Source organism: Medicago sativa, chromosome 7 (assembly GCF_051527215.1).
Source record: "Medicago sativa cultivar Bolivia chromosome 7, Bolivia_mono, whole genome shotgun sequence".
Classification (NCBI taxonomy): domain Eukaryota; kingdom Viridiplantae; phylum Streptophyta; class Magnoliopsida; order Fabales; family Fabaceae; genus Medicago; species Medicago sativa.
Genome location: NC_140755.1, coordinates 98,576,782 through 98,599,885, shown reverse-complemented (window position 1 = coordinate 98,599,885; position 23,104 = coordinate 98,576,782). Strand labels below are relative to the sequence as shown.

The following is a 23,104-nucleotide window of genomic DNA, read 5'->3' as shown; positions in this document are numbered from 1 at the left end:
AATGCTAAAGAACTTAGATCAACTGGTGTATTTCAAAACTTGCCTGATAGCGATGAAGAATTGGCAAATCTCTTCAATGAAGTGGGTGATGATTTGCCAACAAAAATGTCTTTCAAGTATTACTCCACAAATGCAGCGGTCTGTAGCAAGAAATATATTCTCATCAAGTATCAAATTGGAAAGCATTATACAAATAAAAGGAAGACATGGTTGGCTGAAGCTTACAACACTCGTTTTGATACACCACGGTCTATGATTGCCTTTGCAGCTGCATCATTAGCATTTATTCTTACTTTCATCCAAACTTGGTATGACAAACATTCTAAACAAAACATCGAGGTTCAAATTAAATAAATATACATGTGTGTCGGTACAAATTGAGGTTATTGTGTCACATGATGATAATAACTTCTTAGTTTTGAGATTCAAGTTTCTTTAATAAAATTAGAGTAAAAAAAACTACTTTACATTGATAATGTAGTTGTTGACACATTGGTATTTAAGATATACCATTTGTATTTTCTGAGGTATTATTTTTAATTTGTGTCTCATAATTGTTGAAGAATGAAGTTTCACCTGACTATAGGACTGTGACTAATACTTGGTTAGGTAGTAGACCACTCTGATTAAAGGATGGCTCATTTTGAAAGTATGGTGAGCCATACTTGTTCGAAATGTAGCGAAAGTCTTGGTAGTTTTACATTAAAAAGTTTAAATCCAAGATTTTTTAACTTGAAGAATCTAAAAATCTTTATTTGAAACAAAGTTTTAAGATACCATGGAAAGCTCAATTTTAAAGATTTTTTTTTTTTACGCTAAGAATGTTTCTTAAATAAGAGGAAGGAATATAAACAACCTTATAATTCAAACATAAAGAAAAAGTCAAAAACAACCAAAGGTGAAAGGAAAATTGGTGTGGAGAATTCTGAAAAAAGAAGTAGCGACAAGGAGTGCTTTGTGGTGCAAAGGGAAGCAAAAAAAAACGGATCCAAAAACTTAAAAAAGTGGGATCAAGTTCATGCCATAAAATTTATATAAACATATAAGCTATAAAAAATATATATAAATCTCATTTATAATTTATAATTGATCTCATGTTAATATTAATTAGATCTTTTACCTCACTTCCACCATATTTTATTTTACTTGAGGTTGTATTAAAACAACTAATGATTGATTTCTTGCAAGTTTTTATCTATTTGTATTAAATAATAAAGATACACTCCTACACACACTCACACAAAATTCATAATTTGCAAATGACACTCAAAATATAGGGATACACTTAATTCGACATATCCCTCTTTTTGAGTAAAACTTTACAATCAAATCATCAAGCAATCTCGAGACATGTCGCAAAGTGAATCATCAAAACAACAATTACAACGCAAGTAAATGTGTAATTGAGGAATCAACTTGCTTATTTTGAGGTTTTTAAAAAAAACTTTTAATCATAAATTTTCTCAAAACGATGACATAATTAAGAACACCAAGAAAAAAGCATCATCATTCACTGAAGGGTTAAATATGTTTTTGGTCCCTATAAAATTTGAAACTTCTAAGTTTAGTCCTTACTTAATTTTAATAGTTTTTTTAGTCCCTACAAAAATAATTTACTTCTAATTTTAGTCCCGCTAAAAAAATGTTTGTTTAATTATTCTCAAACTCATAAATTTTTGAATTATTTTTTTGAGATAAGTTTATAACACTATGAAAGGTTCATTTACTAAAATTTAGAATTTTTTTAACATGAAACGAATTAATTGTGAATTTTTTAAAACGACAAAACTTAAAGATAAAAGTAATAAAATCTAGACGTAGAAATCAAATTTTGCAATAATTTTTTGCGGAGGAACTTTTAGTAATGTTCTTAACACGTCTGCAAAAAATTGTTCAAAAACTTACGAGTTTAAGCATAAATTAAACAAATTTGAATTGAGCAGGGACTAATACTGAGTGCATAATTTTTTTGTAAGGACTAAAAGAACTATTAAAATTAAGTAAGGACTAAACTTAAAAGAGCTCAATTTTATAGGGACTAAAAACATATTTAACCCTTCACTGAATGCAGTAACAAAAACACAATTGTTGGTTTAAAAGAAACACAAAACTTTGTCAGTGTACATAAATTTATTTTTCTTGTTTTGACACTTTTGGTCTCTATAGTCACTGCACATAGAACTTTGTCACAATAAAAATTGTCAAAATAATATTTATAAAATATATTTTATTTTTTCGTTAAGGGTGCATTTGTTTTAGATTCTTAGAAAAAAAAATCACTTTGTCATTTTTAAGTGTTTGTGTAAGATTTTAAAAAAAAAATTATTTTATCAAAAAAATCATTTTTAGCTTTAAAATAAAAAGCTATCAGCATCTGCATTTCCCAAAAGAGATATTTTTGCATGAACTCTCACCTAACACATTATTCTTACACCCAATCAATAAAAATATGACACATGTTATTAACTTTAAAAAAAGTGTGATTTTTATTAAGGAAATAGAAACATAAATGGTGGTGGGTGGTTCTTGTCGGTTAAAGAAAGTGGAAAAAGAAGAGAAAAATATTAAAATTAATGAGAAAAAAATTATGATGTTAATTCTTTTTATTATTTTAATGAGGTGTTTGATTTTAATTGGTTTGGTGTAAGAATGATGTGTTGGGTAAGAGTTCACGTGAGAATTTCTCTTCCCAAGAGATATTCTTATAGATACATGAACAGTTTTAAAAAAATTATTAAAATAATTTTTATAGATAGTAAACAAATATAAATAAGTTCAGTTTTTTTTTTTTAATCTCATTTTATAGCTTCAGTTTTCTTTCTTTCTAAATCTCTCATTTTTTAACACAATATTTTTTTTCTAAAGATGAAACAAGACACACTTCTCAACGCAACACTTCTTCTCATCTTCTTCAATATAAAACTATTAAGAAATTTACGCAAGTTTTATGTACTTCATTTACTCAAAAAAAAAAAAAAAAACACTTCATGTGATTTCACAACTTTCAAAGAAAATTAACGCAATTTCCCTACTGTTCTAATCAAAAAGCTGTGCTTAAGGCACCCAAAGTACCAAACTGAGCTTAACATTCATGGGCGTGAGTGAAACATAAGCAATTATATTTTAAGGGTAAAATTTAGACTTTTTTTACGGTGGATATAATGATATTCCAGTAAAACTCATGACATTCTAAACCAACCGCATTGACAGTAATATCATCCTTATCCGACAATCAGTTTAGTAAACACTGCAACCGCACTGACAGTAATACCATCCTTATCCGACAATCAGTTTAGTTTCACTATCCATTATTAACCAAAAGAAAAATTATTGTTATCAGAGTTTAACTCTATATCCAGCAAGTTAAGGGTCAGATTTAACCCCATAGATCAAAATAAATTTGAACACTAAATCATCGCCTCTGATCATGCCATTTTCTATTCTCATGCCTACCAGGGTCCCAGTGTCCAGAAGAACCCCGCTGCCTTGACCACTCAGGTCTATGATTTCTTACATGATTCCTGGACTCTGGGATATTCCTACCTGGAGCATACCTAGGAGGATTCCTAGTTGGACTATTCTCCGGACTCCATGATTCATATCCCTCCCTTTCATGATTGTTTCTTTCCCATGAACCAGATTGCATGGACCCCCCAACCATTGTGTTATGATTTCGTTGAGAATGATAAATGGGTGATATATCCTGCCTAACTCTCCGCAAATCTGACACAGAACCTGATCTTTCGAATTGTGGTTGATAGGGATGGACAGGGTTCTGATAGGAAGGTTCTGCAAAATGGGGCTGGTGGGGCATCGTATGAGTAGGTCTTTGTTGTTGTGTGGCTGAGCGTGATGTTGGTGAGGTCAACGTGAAGGATTGTTGGAATGAATTAGACGAACCCTCTTGTATATTTGAATTAGGTAATATTGGTTTTATATTACTTATGCCATCAGCCCGCATTCCTAGAGGTGAATGTGCGCCAACCGAATATACATTTGCGGTGATTGTGTTCCTCATGGCTAGACCTCTATCAGAGAATTGTGTTTGCGCATACGTGGAGGAGTGAACTGGTTGTTTTTCATGGATAATAATATTTGTTGCTTTCGGTAGTGAATATGGAGAAACTGTTGTGCCGGTGAGCTGCTTTGAAGATGGAATGAATGTATGTTGTTGCCTTACTGCAGTATTAGTAGCCGGAATTCGAGATGATAAGCTGGTAGTTGCAATTGAAGCAGGGCTCTGGAAAATTCGTCTATCAGTTGCTAAGTTTTGCCTTGTAAAAGGATTCTTTGGTGCTTCTATGCTGCATCCATTCTGAAAAGTTGAAAAATGGGAAGCTGTCAGTTAATGCAGTTAATCAATAATCTCTATATGATTGTTACAATTTTACAATATACTACTTCTTTTTTGGCAAATTATTTTAAAGTTTTTAGCACGTTAACAGTTGTAAGGAAATAGTGTGGGGGCCCATCATGCATTCTTGTCTTGGTCAGGCTAAGGGTCTCAGCACTGTAAATTATCGAGACAAGCATGAAACTAATTGCCTACTCTAAATACACGCAAAACCCTATGCTATAAATGATTCCAAAGGGAACTAAACTCTATTAGTTAGCAGTACGGAAATCTGAGACCAACCTATCTATCGGTTCCCTAAAATGGCTATTTGCTTACTAATATGGAATGCTTTTTACGTGGCATCCAAGAACATGACAATGCAATATCTTGGTTGGTGAAAAACGAAACAAAACAAGCAAGGAATTGAAACAAACTTAAAAAACAATTTATTTCATATCTCAAATTGGGCCACCACTGAAAATCCCATTTCCCCAACACCCTATGGCCTATGCTACAAATACTATCTGCTCTCAACAAACACAAGCCAACGTGGCTAAAGTGGAGAGTGCATGGCACTCTGATACGAGACATCAGACACGATAAGATCTTTGACAAATAGTTGTTGCTGTATGAACTCAAATCACGCACCGTGCTTGGATCACTTGAAGGAGTTGGAGATGGGAGAGAAACTTCCACCTTCTCGGGGGCCCTTGCAATAGCACCATAGTTGCCATTTGCAATTTCACTTAATCCCAAGTTCACATTGCCTCTCTTGATCATGTCAAGCAGCTTCAAGGTTTGCTCATCTGATATGTTGCCAACTTGTCCAGAAGTTAAGGCAAATACCAAGTCTGGATTGTTTAGCAGTACGGCAAGCAACTGCATATCAGGTTGAGCAGTCGCTGCATTACTGGCTGAAGATGAGGAGGCCACCCCTTGAACAGCAGCATGAGTTGCAACTTGATCAGATGCATCCATTTCTGCATCGTCACAATCTGGTAGCTGTTCAATAGGAATTTCCAGTGTCAAAGAATCATCGTAGTCCATTTCAACATCCCAAGGCTCCTTGGGGTTAGAGGGCATCTCTTGTGCTGTCTTATAAATGGTTTCTTTGTCCCTACGGTTTCTGTTTTCCTGAACATGAACCTCTTTGCTATTTTCACCAGCACCCACTCTCCAGGTATCATCAAGTTTTACTTCTGCAAACAAGGAAAAGGAAACCAAAAATGAAAGATTTGATAACCGGAGAAAATTGGCCTGAGAATTTAATGTAATTGATTGGACAAGTAGCAAAACATTAAAACACAAAATTGACAACAGGAAAAATTTATAGGATGGATCCATTTCTTACAGAAGTTCTATATATATGCTTGGTGGATGCAACGGAACAATAGGTACCACGGCTTAATACAAAAAGTAAAGGGACAGACAAATTAAATATCAAAGGTGTATTTTTATTAAGGTTAGCTACAGACGTACCCATGAGATGTGACCGTCAAATATCAATATTTACAAGATTAAGGTTAGTTACAAACGTATCCGTGACCATCAGATCATTTGCCCATTTTATTATTTATAAATTACAAGTGTTACAAACTTCATAACGAACTTGGTGACTAATAGTCAAGGTCCAGAAGGAGCAAATTAAATGTGATTTATGAAAGTGGAAAAGGAATAAAAGCAAATGTTGCTTGTCACACTGCCCGTCCTGAGTTTTCAATGGAATACCAGAATGCAGCACACAAGTTGCCAGAAGAAAAATGGAAAATTGTTTGCTGTTTACAACGTCTAAATATTACAGCCAACAATAGTCATTGATGCCAAGAAAGCCTCAGACTGGAGTGGTACGGTGCTGGAATTCTTATGACTGCAGGATGTAGTTTACATATAGCACCGAGTTTAACCTTCAAATATTACCTAACACTTGTAACTACATTCCATTGCCTAGTCTGCTTTGTAGTAAAAACATGCAAAGCACACGTCATGACTTAAAACCACAAATTCTTTCACACCGCAGATATAAAGAACCCCTGCAACCGGATCTGTGGTCATGATTAAAATTACACATTAAAATACCCAAACGCGGTATTGCTTGGACATGGAATAACATGTGTAAAAGAGTTCTCTTCCGGATTCCAAAATCAAAGCCTCGTCCTATTTTTACCAAATGCCTATGCTGACTTGAACAGGGTTCGAATATTTTAAGATATTCATGATGAAAAAACCACCAATTTAATCCCAAAAATATTAGTATTCTCTTTCCAATTTAGTCCCTAAAGTACATATATTTAATTAATCTCTAAATTATATAAAACCCGTCAGTTTAATCTCTACAGTCAGAGCATCTCCAATAGCTTTTTTTAAAAGCAATCCACTGAGTTTCATACAGTAGTGCCAAGTGGTCCCCTACAACAACGCCACTTCATTTTTATGGAACCCATGCACGTTTTGCTCCAATGAGAAAAATTATGCAACTATTGAGCTACCGACACTTCTATTTTTTTTTTTTATTTGCACGAAACAATTTTTTATTCCAATGCTACTGTATCTTAAACATGTTGCTTCAACAAAATTATGCAACTCACTTTGCCACCTCAAGCTCCTCCAATGGTTAGAAAAATAAGAAACAGGTTTCACTCACACGTACGCATCAGTAAATCAGGGTCGTGTATTGATCCTAGTGAAGCATTGAATTTCACTGTTGCTTGGCTCATTAAAAAAAAATGGAAAAACATAAATTTATACTGCTCTTTCACGCCAAAACCAAACTCATCTATGTCTGACCATTTACTCCATGAGCAATGGGAAAAAAAAAATGTAGAGGAACAGAGAACAGATAATTGCAGTATAATTCAATTTTTTTTTTACATGAAAATTAGATAGTAATTAACATGCTGTTGAAAATTGGTAAAAATGACCATCTTCATCCTTGCGATCCCTTTGTACTGATTTATTAGAGATCGTGATAGTCAATTACAAAATCCAAAATTGGGTGCATTGATAATTAGATATTTAGAAGTTAGAACTATCCCGACAGTTAGTAATAAGGTGTTGGAAAGAAAAGAAGAAAGAAAAAAAAATTGAACCATTTAGGATGTTTGAGAGACAATGGATGGTCCTAAAATCCTTGAGCAAAACCATGTTAGTATTTGAATATCAAATTCCAAGATAGAGATTTGTACAGCAAACTTTTATGAATCTCATGATCGATACTAGAATTGAGGAATATATAAATGGACAACATACCCAAGTTACTTACAGAACATGAGGTTAGATCCCGACTCTTGCTCTATTTAATATTTATGTAAGTAATAAAAGCAGCAAAAAGGGGGATGGGTCAACAGAGTTAGTGTCAGATTTGCATAGAATCGCCTGAATTATCCTCCAAGAAAATGTGCAGGGATTCAACTAGGATATACCTCTTTTAAACTCAATGACCGCATACCTCTTAATATGGTCTGTTCTGTCTTTCAAACATATTTTGTTCGGCTGTCAACACCAATTTTTCTATACTAATATGTATGAATCGATAGAACCAACAAAAATATGAAAATGTACCTGCTGGTGATTTCCATGGGATTTTCGCCCTCTTGCACTTCTCCCAGAGAGGTTCCTTCAAATCCATCTTCAGTTTAGAATAAGAAGCTTCCGGCCTATTAATGGTTTTAAGCGGATGCAACAGAGGTTTCTTGTCTTCAATTTTGAGCGGCGCTGGAACTTTGGAAGAGCAGACTGCAATGCTTCCCTGATTTGTCAGAGATTTACTCGGACTATTGATTTTGGCTTCTTTATTTTCTTTTAAAGCAGTTTTCTTGTATTTACTCTGCATAAATAATGCACGCATTTTTGCTTTCTGGATATCATCAGTAGACATAGGACGGCTCTGAGTTACTGGCCCTGTCCTTGCCGTCTGTGGGCTTCTACTCACCGATCCTGGCTGTTCCACCAATTGCACTTTTCTGCGCTCTCTAGCTTCTGAGATAGGTTAAGTTAACATTTTCTGCTATACAACAGCTAACATGAACCATTGACAAATTTATTGAGTAAATCACTATTTTAGTCTTTGAAGAATACTGTTTTGGCATCTATATAGTTAAAAAGGTTATGGTTTATTGTGAGCAAATTGATATTGTTTCATAAACAAAGATTCTAAGTAGAGGACCAATTGGATATTGCAAATCATTTAAAGACCAAATTGATATTCTGGAAGTCTTTCAATATTTTGAAAGCTTTTCAAGGGTCAAATTGGAGGCTTATTCCATTTATATTCTTTAGCCGGCCAGTTTCCGGAATACAATACTAAGTTATATATTAGATAAATAATTGGCACTTCGAACTTTCAAAATTTGGTAAACGTCCTGTGAAGAAAAAAATCAGTTTGTTAGAAAAATTTGCAAGGAGAGAAGCTGCAGGATCAAATAATTAGGCCAACGCAAGAGTACTGCTGAATATGCTAGTTCGAATGAAAATTAGCTCTCGATTGTCACTTCAACTGTTACTTTATATGCTTATAGAATAAAGATACCCATCAGCATTCTGAGGAACCAATTAACAATACGTAGTCAACAAGAAAACTCAAAAGGATACGAGATGAAGATGCACCAAGGGGGTGTTTCTTATTACAATCATCTGAGCTGGGCAGCAACAATTTCACAGATTGAGATTCTAGTTTCCTGACCAGAAAGGAAACAAATCTGAGCATAATTTACAAACAGTAAAGGCAAAGACAACCAGCTATAATAGGCTGGCACAAAATTCGTAGGCAGAAATACTTATTCAATAAAAAATGACTGAAGGACAAAAGGCAAACAGCCACAACAGACACAAACCTGAAATCATCTGAAAATTCATTCGAGAGAGCAAGAACGTCTTCCTGGTAGAAAGAAAGGATAGCTAAGAAACATGCAAACTGAAAAACCATTGCTAGCTGAAATATACTTTAAGAGAACACTTACAGGAACATCAAAATGCCATGATTCAGGGCCGACGAGTTGACCATTACTGAAAAAATAGATATAATAAATGAGAAAGAAGGTCAAACAAATTCTGTTTTGAAATGAGATCAAAGACATGCTTGCCTATGAGATAGTCTTGTCTCTTTTTGACCATCACCGGAACGCTTAACGCCGTTGGGTTTCTTTATGGCTTGGTTCCTTGTTAACAATTTGCTCCACTTTGATAACAAAACCCTTGCCCTGTTAGAAATGTCTGATCCTCAAATCAGTGAGACTATAGTTCATAAAGTTTATCAAGATAGTATAAAAGATTTTTTAGTGATATCAAACAGCAGCCCTCAAACTAAGACTTGAAAGTTGAAACTATTTACAGCCATATAAAAAAAATTAAAAATGACATTAAACTTGAAGTGATTTGTTAGTTAAATCAATCTAAAAATGCATCAATAGCTTGAAGACAACAATAAAATCAAATGAATGACTAGATTCAACTTTCAACCCCCCTTCCACCTCTCTATCTTGCTACTTCTACATATGTCATTAATAATAACAAGCTATTTGTCAACTACAGATATATGAAAATATCTCAAACAATACTCTCCTAACCAACATCACAGAGAAATATATGAATATGAAACTCAAAGAAACAAGCATAACTGACAACTTTGAATCAGCCATGTTAATGCAAGACAGTTTCCCAGGGTAAACAAGCTACAAGCTAATGACATGTTAAAACACTTCCTACCGTAAGAAAATATGCTACACTACCGTTATACATCCATCAACTGTAGTCATTATCTATTTAACACTTGCCATTAAGGTACAATCTAAGGTTAATAAACATAATACACCCAAACTGAGGGACACCAAGATAGGGGATATTATAAGGAACAATCGGTGTCAAGTTTGATGGGCAATGGGCCAGGAATAGAAAAAACACACCTGATGTCCGGTAGAACCGTAGTCTATTAACACTCTGCAATAAAGCTGATATGTGTGCAGGAATTGCTTTATGTAAAGGCAAATGACAAAGAACCTGAAAAACAGTTAAGCGGTAACTCTAATAGTATTTAACTATGTACTGATGTAAATAATGCAAAAAATGTGTATTAACCAGATATTCCGATTTACCTTCAAGATAAGAAGCAGTACACTCGTTTGCTCTTCAACAGCAGCTTTACTCAACCAATTTGCTAAAGTCATTGCACCTCCTCCAGTCAAAAACCTACAAGTGTATCCAGCCGTAAAACAAAATCAGAAAAATATAAATAACTATTATAGAACAAAAAAGCTATTGGAAAAGCTAATCACATACCACAGCAAGACTGAAAAATTCTGTATTGTCAATATCCACTCCATCAACTTCTCCCGTCCACAAAAGGTTTCCTCTTTCTGCATTAGACCAAAAATGTTCTCAACAAATTGTTTGTCTAACTCGTCTAGGTCAGAAAGAGCTGTTTGCTGTGTTGGGCAGGATGCTTCTTCCATATTGATGGCACCAGCAGAGTTTAAGGGAGCTGGATTTATTGTTCTCACGGGATCAGGGTTTATTTGCATATCAAGAGATTCTGCACAAGAATTAGATTTTAAAGCCTTCTCCCTTGAAAGCTGAGCTAGTTTCCTCACTCTTGAACGTTGACCAGTGAAAAAGTCACGCACCTAAACCAAAGTACAAAGATGCATAAAAGTTAGTGCATCAGAACTAGGTAAAATGTGTAATCTTACAACAAAATTTGAAGTAGATATGTCCCTCTTTTGTAAGGTAGTTAAAATCAAGATTTTACACAAAATCGGAAAGGGGAAGTAAAATCGTAGATCGTGCAATTGTAACACTAATCGTAGGATTATTCAAATTTCATGAAACTTAAATATATGCATATAAAATTGCATTAAGTAAGACAGAGAAAACCTTAAATCGCACCTGAAATACTTATGTAGATTTAAATTCATTGGCATTAGAGTTTGAAGCCATTTGGAAATGAAACAGAAGAAAGACGAAGGAGAAGAAGAATTTTTTGAAACGGACACAAGCATAATCGCTAAATCCAAAGAAGATTTGCGTGTGTACCCTTGATTGCTGAGGGCAACCATAGTCACAAAATCCTAAGACTTTACAATTCAAATCGGGATTTTAACTACCATGCTCTTTTGTCCTCAAAAAGGATAATAATTAAAAATGTGAATCTTCTAACAATCCAAAACAGATGAGCAAGAACAAAAGTTTAGGATAGGAAATGTTTCTGCTTACAAACCTGTGTAACTGTTACGCCAAATAAAGCACTGGTCTCACGAGATTCTTTCTTGCTAATTGCGTCTTTAATAGAAAAAACTGATTGCATGTAATTTACAGCCTTCGGATTTAATAAATCCCTAGGTCTTTTTCCTGCAAATTTGACCAAGTACGAGATATAAGACATGAAACAAAAAGTAGATATATTTGTAATTAACACAAATAATGCTTGGAATAAAGCTAAAAGAGGCATAAACACTATTTCTGATTTGGTCAACTTATTTCATCCAATGTTGTCAACCGCGGATAGCGGAAAATAGCAGATTGTTAAAATTCCACTGCGCAATAGGGCTATAGCGCCGCTATAGCAGCTATTTGGCAATATTCTGTACTAAATAGTGTATCGCAGAACAATAGGGGATCTTCTGAATTCCGCTACACTAGGGCGGTATAGTGACGATATAACTGATATTTAACAACAAATTTCCATCTGTTAAAATAAAGGAATTATTTAATTTCCGAATTGACAGATTTGAGAAGTTATGATGAAAATATAGTTTGGGTGAAGACCTATGTAGCACTGACACAACACCTACATGTGTGGTTACATTCAATCACTTCCATTTCCTCAAATTATCGACAGTGTCGACGTGTCAATGTCCATGTCTAGATATAAGCCAACTATGAAGTAATAGCAAATGAAAGCCAATAATGAAGTAATAGCAAATGATAATGCAATGGAACAAGGGTCAAGTTAGATATCAACAAAGTAAGGCCACGTCGGTGAAATCTAATATAAAAGTAAATTTAAAAATTTCACAAAAAATTCAACCCATAAATATAAAACAAATAATCAAAAACATCAATTGTCAATACTAATTAATCTTCTCAGAAATGAATAAATTAAATTCCAACGTAGACTTACTGATATTTATTGACAATGCACCGGCAGCCTGCTCAAAAAACAAAATCATTAATAAATATAGTAAAATTGAACAAGATCAAACTATCTAATGATGCATTAAGAGAATTGTCTAGCACATAAAAGCAAAGATACAATTTGAATGGGATCCGGATTCAGTGCCTTTAAGGCGGGAAAGGTGTTGTGACTTTGTGCCTATCTCTCATCTATTTTTTTTTTCCTTTTTCTCTCATAAAATCCAAGGGGAAGCCTTGGTGCAACGGTAAAGTTGGTGTCATGTGATTGAAAGGTTACGGGCTCAAGTACTGGAAACAGCCTCTTGTGTAAAAACAAGGTAAGGTTGCGTAAAATACACCATATGGTGGACCCTTCTCAGACACTGCATATGCGGGAGCTTTAAGCATCGGGCTGCCCTTTTTTTTTCATAAAATCCCCAAAATTAAACTAAAGTCGTCGTGCATTTCCGGTCTTTAAGCCACTGAATCCAGATCGACTGGAATGAGTTTACGGCTACTTCGCACGCGCACGTGCTAAACAAAACGCAATGGATTAAAGGTTCTTCCAGTTTTTCATTTGCCAAAATTAAACTACAACTGTCATGTCTTTCCCGCCTTAAAGATGCTGAATCCAGATCCACTCGAATGTGTTACAACTACTTCGCACGTGCACGCGCGAAACAAAAAGCAGGTCTTCCAGTTTTTCATTTGCCAAAATTGCACTATAACCGCAATGTATTTCCCCGCCTTAAAGACACTGAATCCAGATCCACGTGTTTACAACTACTTCGCGCGTGAGCAAAACGCAATGGATTAAAAGGTTCTCCCAGTTTTTCATTTGCCAAAATTGCACTACAGCTGCCATGCCTTTCCCGCCTTAAAGACACTGAATCCACAGATCCACTCGAATGTGTTTACAACTACTTCGCGCGTGCACGCGCGAAACAAAAACTAATGGACTTAGAGGTTCTTGCAGCTTTCTATTTACCATAAATCAACAACATTACCCTAATTTCCAGCATTAAGCTAATAATTAACAAACCTTTGTCAGCAGATTTTTTAAAACTACACTAATTATAATTCTGGCATGCAATTGCAAAAACATAAAGAGGATAAACAATTAAACATGATAATTACGATAAAATAATTCGAAATTATGATAGATGCAAGGGGCAGAGAGAGAGGGCACCATTTCTTGAGCGAGAGGATTAACGCCGGTGAGTTTACATTGCGTGACGATGATATCCTGAAACTGATCGATCTGGCTATGTACGAGTTCTCTTTGAGAAGCCAAAAACCTCTGGAACGACTCAACGGAACTTCCAATCTCCGGCTCCGATAAACCGTCGTTCCAGAGCTCCATCGTTGATGATGAAGATCGTTGCAGTGTGTAGCAACAAGCATTAGGGGAATTCAATCCCCGATGGTGCTTCTCTTTGGTCCCTTCCCAGTTGAAAACGTAAACTGGTTAGGGTTTCGGTGGGAGCTGAATTTTAGAGAGAGAGGGAGAGAGGGAGAGAGAGAGAGAGTTTTGAGTTTTCACACGGATAACACGAGAGAGAACTAGGCCGTGTTTGGGTTTCAAATGACAATCTTAAGTATAGTCTGAAAATTGTTTTAAATGATAGCTTCTCTATAAAATCAATTTTTGATAGTAAAAGGTGGTTTTTATTCTGATCAACAAGCAGCAGATAACTTCTGGTTTTTTAAAATCTCTAAAAATTGGTATTTAAATTATTAAATATCAAAATAATCATTATTTATTATTTATAATTTATAATCCATAACAAAGGAGTTAAAAATGTCGGTGTTTTTTTTTTTCCTTTAAATCTCTAAAAAGGATCTCTAATGTGTTTGGATGAGGTAATTTGAAAATTTTAAAGAATTTAAAATTCTAGGCAATTTACCTCAAAGTATTTGAATTTCCTCATAATATTACATTGTCTCAACATTACATTACATTCCCCCATCCAAACAATGGAATTTACCTCAAAGTATTTGAATTCCCTCGTAACATTACATTCCCTCAAAACATTCCCCCGTCCAAACACACTTTTATTAGCTGGCTAAGTTGGGCACGGAATGAAGTGTTTTTAACTAGAAAATTAATGTTATATATGCATTAGATTTGGAGAAGAGATTGAGAAAAGTGACATCATATATACAATGTACGCTTTTCTATAACTTTATTTACGAGAACAAACTTAAAGGGGTACAATATAAAGCGATGTATGCAGCCACACAGAGCTGGGATTGATAACAGAAAGCATTTCTAAGTTATGAGCTAACGCATTCCTTATTGTGTTCACAAAATTAAAGTGAAATCTAGTATCAATGTTCGCTCATTCTTGCATTTATAAGCAATTCGAGCACAATAGGTTATGATTTTGATGGCCATGGACAATGCTCCCTAAGTCGGAATTGGCAGCTGTATGGCTGAAGATGAGCGATTTCGCAAATCTCATGGCTTTCGCATTAGAATCTATCTGTATGTTATAGAGTTTGACAGTTCAGTTGTGTCTGTGTTAGCGATTGTGAGAATGTTATGTAACCAATTTATGAAGGAAATGTTATAGCTACTGTCAAAGTTAATATTAAAAGGGAACCAAAACAAATTTAATTTAATTTGCCCAAATAAATTCTATAAACGCATTATCTCGAGTTTTTATGTGCTTGTTACACCTATGACACGACAGAGGGCAATTGATCCCTCTTTTGCTAAGATGTCTAACATACATGTCATTGTTTAGGATTCTACGGAAAAAGAAAAAGAAAAAAAAATATGGAGGAGGGGGTGTGGGTGGCTTAAAACTCCGTAAAAAAATTCAAGCTGGAATATTGTTTGAGTTGCTCTAAGGGGAGTCAAGATTCTCTCCATTTATTTCCCTCTTCATTTCATCCATTTAGAGAGATAAAAACACATAAAAAGTAAAAAATAATTAATGATGGTGGAACTCACTTAATGATAGGACCCACCATCTATTTTTTTATGTCTATCTCTCTCCTAATTGCATCTTCCATTTATTATAATAAATGGAGAGACTTCCATTTATTTTAATAAATGGAGAGGATCTTAACCCCTCTAAGGGTATGTTTGGTTAAGAAGAGAAGTTGTGAAGAAAAAAATAGGTAAGAGAGAGTATGTGAAAGAGCGAAATAGATGAGAAATAGAGTATATTTTTTTTTTTTTTTTGAAGGAAGAAATATAGTAGATTTAATAGGTTGTTTGTTGCAGGAGAGAAAGGAGATAAATAGAGAAGAGAGAAGTGCGTTTAATTTTTGAAAAGGCCAAAATATCCTTATACTAAGAAAGTTAATATACAATTTTATTTTTTTGACAAAATATACAATTTTATTATAATTGAGTTTAATTTTGTAATGAAGTTAATGTAGTTTAATTTTAATTTTAATTTTAATTTTACTTCATTAAGAAATTAAAATACGTTTTTCAAACACAATTAAATATCATATTTACTTGCTTGATTAAATATTTAATATATTTTAATTTAGTCGTTAAAATAACTCATTAAATTTACAATAATTTGATTTTATCATATATAAATATAAATGGGATCAAAAAGAGAGAGGCAATGACGTCAAAATAAAAATAAGAGGGAGAGGCAACGAGTTTACCTTTTTATGAGATTTCTTATTTTTTTTACAATCTTTGATAAAACTGAGACTATTGTATATTTATTCATCACAATTAGCATTTTACAGCATATGCAAGAAAATCTATTCGCCTTTATCCAGCACCACCGCTAGGTGTTATCCTTCTTTAATCTTTAGCATCTTAATTAATCAAAAAATATTGAACAAAGACACATCGCAAGTCTTCCAAATCTGTTGTAATGAGTTCACCCACCACTCTCAACATATTTATTTTCAAGGTGTGATGCAAGTCCACCTGATCTAGTGTGATGACTGCGGCGGTGGTTGATTGTTATGAATTGTTATGAAAGCCTGGCTGTGCTCTCTGGTAAACAGATCAATTTTCGTTTTTGTTGACAAGGGTAAAAGTGGAAAACCTCATCTCTCTACTAATTTCTTGAAAATGTGTGGGGGCCACACATTTTTATTCTCTCTGCACAATTTCTCTGCTGTTCCAAACTGAAGAAATGCCTCATCTCTCTTCTATTTCTCTCTCAGATGTTTCTCTCGCACCAACTTCTCTTGTTCCAAACAGACTGTAAGGGTTGCTTGATTCCATAATTTATCACCGCTTTATAACATATACATAATCAATGTCATTCATGTAACATCTTCACTTGAGGGTATCTTGTTGGCAATTTGATGTATGATTTAGAATAGGAAAAAAAATATAGAAATAAAAGATAAAGAACGTGTGCATCTCTCTACTTTGGTTACATAGGAAATACAAATGCAATTTTTTTAAACTAGATCTCGGATTTGGTTACCAAGAATATTGGTAGTGGTTTGTTTGCCTTTTTTCTTTGTAGATATTTGGATAGGCATTATGCATTATGTGCTCGGCTCTCTCAGTTGTTTTTTATCTAGGAATAAGATGAATGTGAGGTGGGAGAAGTTGGTAGGGGGAGATGGTAGTTAATGGAGGTTAGAGTTGACAATGAACCGAACCAACTCGAAAATAGTTTGAGACTCGATTCGACAATTGAATCATTGAACTTGGTTCATGGACCAAACAAGTCGAACTTGAGTTGAAAATTAAGCTCGTTAAATAAACGAGTTGAACTTGAGTTAAGCATGTTCCGACTCGTTTGGTTCATGAACCAACTCGATATATATATATATATATATATATATATATATATATATAATTATTACAAGCTTATTCTAATATTTATGTACTATTTTCTATATAAATTATTACTAATATTATTAACAGTTAACGGGAATTACTCTATAATAAAAGAGAGAGGGGAAGAGCCTCATCAGAGAATTTATATAATAAAAGCTCGATATAATAAAAACTAATAATTTTGCAGGCTTTCAAACCAATATGTGCACTAAATAAGTCCCACATCGGAAAGTTTTGAAAAAATTAGAGACGAAGAGCCTATATAAAGAGAAGCGCATCCGCAAGTAAAACATGCATTGGTAGCATATGGGTATACGGAGTGTGCTACCGTGGTTAATGTAAAGTGCCTATAGTAGTTGATATGCTCCATAGTTTTATTATAATAATATCTTTGCTTTTTAAAAAAATAAAATAAACTTTTAAAATATGTGATTCGAACAAATGAGTCGAACCTAATGAGCCGAACTGAGTTGCTCGTGAAATATGTGATTCGAACAAATGAGTCGAACCTAACAAGCCGAACTGAGTTGTTCGTGAACTTTAAACGAGTCAAACTCAAGTTAAAGAATAGGTTCGTATGGAACTCGAGTCGAGTTTCGAGCCGAACCAATTTTTATCGAGTCGAGTTGAGCTCAAACAAGTTCGACTCGACTCATTTCCAACCCTAATAGAGGTGGACGTCATTGTGGCTTAAGAATATTTTTTATTTTATTAGAACGAACAATTGAACGAAACTTGTTTGACATGTAATCTTGTGGTTGACATCGAAGGCAAAGAATGATTGATTGTTCAACAATACAACTAAGCCTGCTAGAGAAGTCGTAGATAAAATTAAGGTGTTGTTGCGGTGATGGTTCTTAGGAAGATTGGTTGGTATTATGTGTGTATTTAATAAGTGGTCATGAGGTCTAATACAATGTTTGGATAGTTAATGGTTTTTTTTGAAGAATTTCATAGGTGGATCCAGCAAACTTACCACGCTAAGGGCCTAAATAGTAAATTAAATATTAATGATTTATCTGCACATGATATTGTTGCATGTCAGTCTTAAAAAAGGTATATTCCATGCAAATACGTAGTTGTGCGAGTTGATACAATTGATACAATGTTTTATGATACATGTATTTGTTGCAAGGTTGCTATGTTGTTTATGGTTTTTTTTCCCGTACAATAGTGTTTGAGAACACGAAAACTAATATGATTCAACTTAATAAATGCATTTATTCCTCGCTGATTTATCATTCATGCCCTGCGCATAAATTAGGTGAGGTCGTCTTCTCAACGCCTTTGTTTTCTGCATAAAGGTGTTAAGACAGGAGTATCTGTCTTTGGTGCTTTGTTTGTAGCCTTGCAAAAGAAATACAATAAAAATATACTATTTATTTTTTGCTTGACATGATATTCAAACAAGGGGTTAACCCAAACTTGATTTATTCAACGACCTTATAAAAGTCTTTTATCTAAATAAGCAAACCAATAAGTTACTAGTCCTTTTTTATCTTTTGACCAAATTGGGCCTCGCTTTAGAATTGAGAAGATATGTGACCGTCATTGTCGACTTGTGCATGGTATGGAGAATTGATAAAGCATTTGGCATTTCCACACAAATATTTTACAGTGACATCACACCAGGTTGTGTTTGCATGTAAGTGTTATGAATCCTTGTTAGACTAAATTTAATTTGATTAAATGTTTGCATGTCTATGTTTTAGTTTTTGCACTCTAAATGTTTGATGTAATGTTTGAATGAGTTTTTCATTAACTGTTTTTTATTTTTTACGGTGTAAATCTAAATCAATGGACATTTATCTAGTAGATTTGTTCAGGGTTCGGGTCAATGTCACGTTAGTAGATTTGAATGATCAATTGAATCAAATCAACTGACGACTCGACCATAGAGACACAGGGAGGGTGGACAACGTTGGGTATCGACGTCCATCAATCGACTAAACTAGGAGATTGCAGTTCAACCAGATTATGCTCACGAACGACGACGACGTGAGGAGCATGTTCTCGATATCTGGTAAGCACGATATGTTCTTGATGATCAAGTTGGATGTTTCGTTGCTATGATCTTCTGAAAATACTCTCAAGAGTTTGATTCAGCCAGATGAAAATGTTTAGGTTGTATTATTATGTTGTCATTGTTTTGTTGGAGTTTAGCTTAATTATTGTTAGTTTGCTGAAGATGTTTGCGTTAAAGTGTCTTGCACTTAGTGTAAAGGTTTGCAAGTATCTCTGATAACTCAAGAATGTAGAGAACGCATTATGTATTATACCAACTCAACTATAAATGCTCTCACATCGAATTCCCTCGCATAAGAATAGTGAGACGTAAGGGAATGTACTTCTAAGATGTTGTTTTGAGCTTGATTATACTCCTCTATCAATTGAAACTTGTCAGTTGACAAGGCAGTGAGACTGAGTTCAAAAAAGTGTATTGGAATGCATTCATTTATGTCTCTGCCCGTCTTAGGTGACGGAATTCGATGTGAGAACATGTATAGTTTATTTAGCAAAATGCAGAATGTGTTCTCTTCATTCTTTTGAGTTTTCAAAGAGACTTACAAATTTTTACAGTATAGTTGATATGGTAAAATACAAAACGTGTTCTCTTCATTCTTTTGAGTTTTCAAAGAGACTTGCAAATTTTTACACTTGGTATAAAACACTTTAATGCCAACATTTTCGGCAAAGATTCATAAATTTAATTTAAATCCAACATCATGATGATATCGCATCCTTAGGAAGCATGTAATGTACCGCAACGCTTCGTTTATTGCCCTGTTTGAATGAAGATGAAATTAAAACTAAATAAATTTGTCGTAGTCTATTATTTTGTAATCAATTTTGCGCACTTGTGTATTTTTAGTTATGATTTATTTTGTAAACGAATGAATTGATCTTTCTAAGACATGCTTACCATCGAGCAAATAAATGTTTTTAAAAAATGTAGTGAATGATTAGGAATTAAAAGAATGAACATAAGGTATTGTGAATGAACGAATGTGGTAAATGAATATAGTCACAGACTGACAGTCGATGGTGGATGTTGTGAAAAATGCACGCTTAGGGGTTTAAAAAGACAACATCTCTGTTAAGAAATATTGTCATGTTATCTTGCCTAAAATCGACGCATGTTAACTCACGTTGAAACCAACGCATGTTAACTCACGCTGGTACCATCGTAGATTAACTCACACTGGGTACCGAACGTGAGTTAGCTCACGTTGGAGTTATTTAGGGAAAATCGGGGTGGGGATAAGCAAAAATCGAAGGGAGAAAGGAAATTTTCGGACAGCATATAAGGAGGCACTGACACTCAAAGGAAAGGATCTTTTGATCACGGTTTTGGAGGGAAAGAGACGCGCACAATAACGGAAGGAGTGAAGCACGTGGAAACTTAACAACGACGATTAGAGAGAAACTGATGAGCTACGTCGGCAACGACAAAACTATATCGGTTTAATTTCTTTACTACTCTATTATACTTTTTATTCCTTTGATCATGTCTAGATAATTTTCTTTGATTGAGTATTTTATGTGAATTTATTTTGAGCTATTTGAACCATGTGATTGTTAAGTACTTTTTTTATACAATTGCAGTCTAATACTGTTCAGCTATGTTTGTGCTCAATATCTTTTGTATATTGACAAATGTATGATCTGATCCCAAATATCAACTGATCACTGACCTTACCGTTGAATTTGACCTAATATAATTGTTCAACCTAACAAATCATTTTAGGGATATTGTTAGTGTATATTGACGAATGTATGAACCAATCCTAAGTACCAGCTGATTACTGGCCCTAACCCTTAAATTTGACCTAATGTAATTGTTCAACCTAACAAACCATTTTAAGGATATTGAATTGTTAGGCTATGAATTTAGAAATTAACGGTTATAAAATCTTCAATGACCACAAATCCACCTAAGAGATTAGGAAGTTGTAATTAGAGAAGAGGGTTATGAGTCGATAGATTGGCGTTGACCCTTCAATTTCTATAAAAAAAGGCCATAATAACAAGAGGTTAATGAGAGAAAATTAAAGTACGGCTATGGGTGGAAATGGGCTAGGCCGGGCCGGACTTTGTAAGGCCAAAGCCCAACCTACTTAAAAATTTATAGGTATGAGCCCGACCTATTATCTGTCACAGGCTCATTTTCAAGACCCGACATGACCTTTTAAAGGCTTGATGGAGCGTGAAAGCATATTTAAAAGCTTATTTTACACTAAGGTCTAGCAACACCTATAAACCTACTGCTGAATAAGTAAAGGCCTAAAGCACACGAATAGATATAATACTGAATAACAAAATCTTACGAAAGTATAATCACACCAACATACCTGCTACTAAATAACCAAATCATATGAAGACTTGAGTTTATGAAAAAAAAACTTCAACAATATCAATAATGGAAGAGTTTATTATATATAAAAAGCTTAATGGGCCTTTTTGTAAGCCTTGACTTGAACTATTTACGTAAAAGGTCTAGCTAACAAGTGCTCTAAGGAAACTTGTTAGGGATTCTAAAATAGAAATAATTGGAAAGTTTTATGTAGAAAAAATTACTTTTTCAAGTTTCAATGTGTTTAATGCATAAATCCTAAGACAAACATTCTATTTTAAGATTCTTAACAAACGCCCTAAGGGAATAAGCTTAAGTAAAGGGAATAAGCTTTTTAAAAAGCTTGAGCCTTACCTTTTTATTAAACGAGTTGGGCGAGTTAGGCTTTAAATAGCCTAGGCCGTAGGCCCCTGTCGAGCGGCCTGACCTGTTCCCACCCCTAAGTACGACCAAGATTTTTTTTTTATCCAACAACTCACTTCACTTCCTTTTAATAACACGACGATGACATGGAAGACCAAATGATTCTTATTGAAAATTAATTTACAGTCTTTTTTTTGTGGTGACCGGAGTTTGAACCCCGAACTTTGCATATATTATACATTGTCTCTACCAACTGAGTTAAGCTCGCGAGGACTAATTCACGGTCTTTGTGTACTCAATCGTTTCACTATTATAAATGAATATTCCTTTTTTTAGATTTATTGAATGATTGATGTATTTAGTTTATATTTACTGAATGATTGATGTATTTAGTTTATAACATAGTACAAATAAATCAGTTATTTGATGAATCTGAAAATAAATATTTGTTTATTAGATATTCTTTTTCCTGACCACTATTATAAATGAATACTTATATGCATTGGATGATTGATATATCAAGTTTACAATATAGTACAAATAAATCAGTTATTTGATGGATCTGAAAATGAAATATTTTTTTCTCTTATTCATTGAATATTTGTTTTTTTTTTTTGTGGTGATTGAATATTTGTTTGTTCATTGGATTTTTTTTTCTGATTATTATCATAAGCGAATACTTAGATTCATTGAATGATTGATATATTAAGTTTATAATATAGTTTGTCAATTTTTTTTATAATAAATTAGTTGTTTGATGATTTTTTTTTGGTGATATTTTGTTGTTTGATCTAAACATGAAATATTTGTTCATTGAATATTTTTTAACATGGAATATTTGTTCATTGATTTTTTTCTTTCTTTTCTATTGTTCATTGAATATTTGTTTATAGTCGAAATAAAGCCCAACTTATATATAAAAAAATAAATTGAATATTTGTTTATAGTCGAACTAAAGCCCAACTTCTATATAAAAAAATAGAGATTTACTTTTCCCACCATGTTGCCTTCTTGCGCGCCCTGTGATTTTGACCAAAATACCCTTTGTCCGGATTATATAATCCGGACACAATTCAGATCATGCAATCTGAAATGATTAGCAAATCACCCTGCTTCATGTGACTTGTGAAACTTGGGGTTGGTAAAGGTTAAATACAATCCGAAAAAC

General features: G+C 33.9%; 1 protein-coding gene across 1 annotated transcript; it reads right to left on the bottom strand.

Moving 5' to 3' along the window:
* Window positions 1-3,276: 3,276 nt before the first annotated feature.
* LD (Homeodomain-like superfamily protein) lies at window positions 3,277-14,029 on the bottom strand. Its single transcript, XM_085723684.1, has 13 exons — window positions 13,629-14,029; window positions 12,447-12,474; window positions 11,544-11,674; window positions 10,607-10,950; window positions 10,423-10,516; window positions 10,234-10,327; window positions 9,415-9,544; window positions 9,292-9,337; window positions 9,166-9,209; window positions 8,924-9,009; window positions 7,895-8,311; window positions 4,985-5,535; window positions 3,277-4,315 (listed from the first exon to the last, which is right to left on the bottom strand). The coding sequence occupies exons 1-13, from the start codon at window positions 13,800-13,802 to the stop codon at window positions 3,413-3,415; spliced, it is 3,042 nt and encodes a 1,013-aa protein (XP_085579810.1). The 5' UTR covers window positions 13,803-14,029; the 3' UTR covers window positions 3,277-3,412.
* Between the last annotated feature and the right edge of the window lie 9,075 nt (window positions 14,030-23,104).

Excerpts from the sequence above, each read along its gene's own strand:
- LD (XM_085723684.1), bottom strand. The coding sequence starts at position 13,802 with ATGGAGCTCTGGAACGACGGTTTATCGGAGCCGGAGATTGGAAGTTCC. Across the intron at positions 11,675-12,446 it reads TGCATTGTCAATAAATATCA|GAAAAAGACCTAGGGATTTA; the intron begins GTAAGTCTACGT and ends TCAAATTTGCAG. Across the intron at positions 9,545-10,233 it reads ACGGTTCTACCGGACATCAG|ACATTTCTAACAGGGCAAGG; the intron begins GTGTGTTTTTTC and ends TTTGAGGATCAG.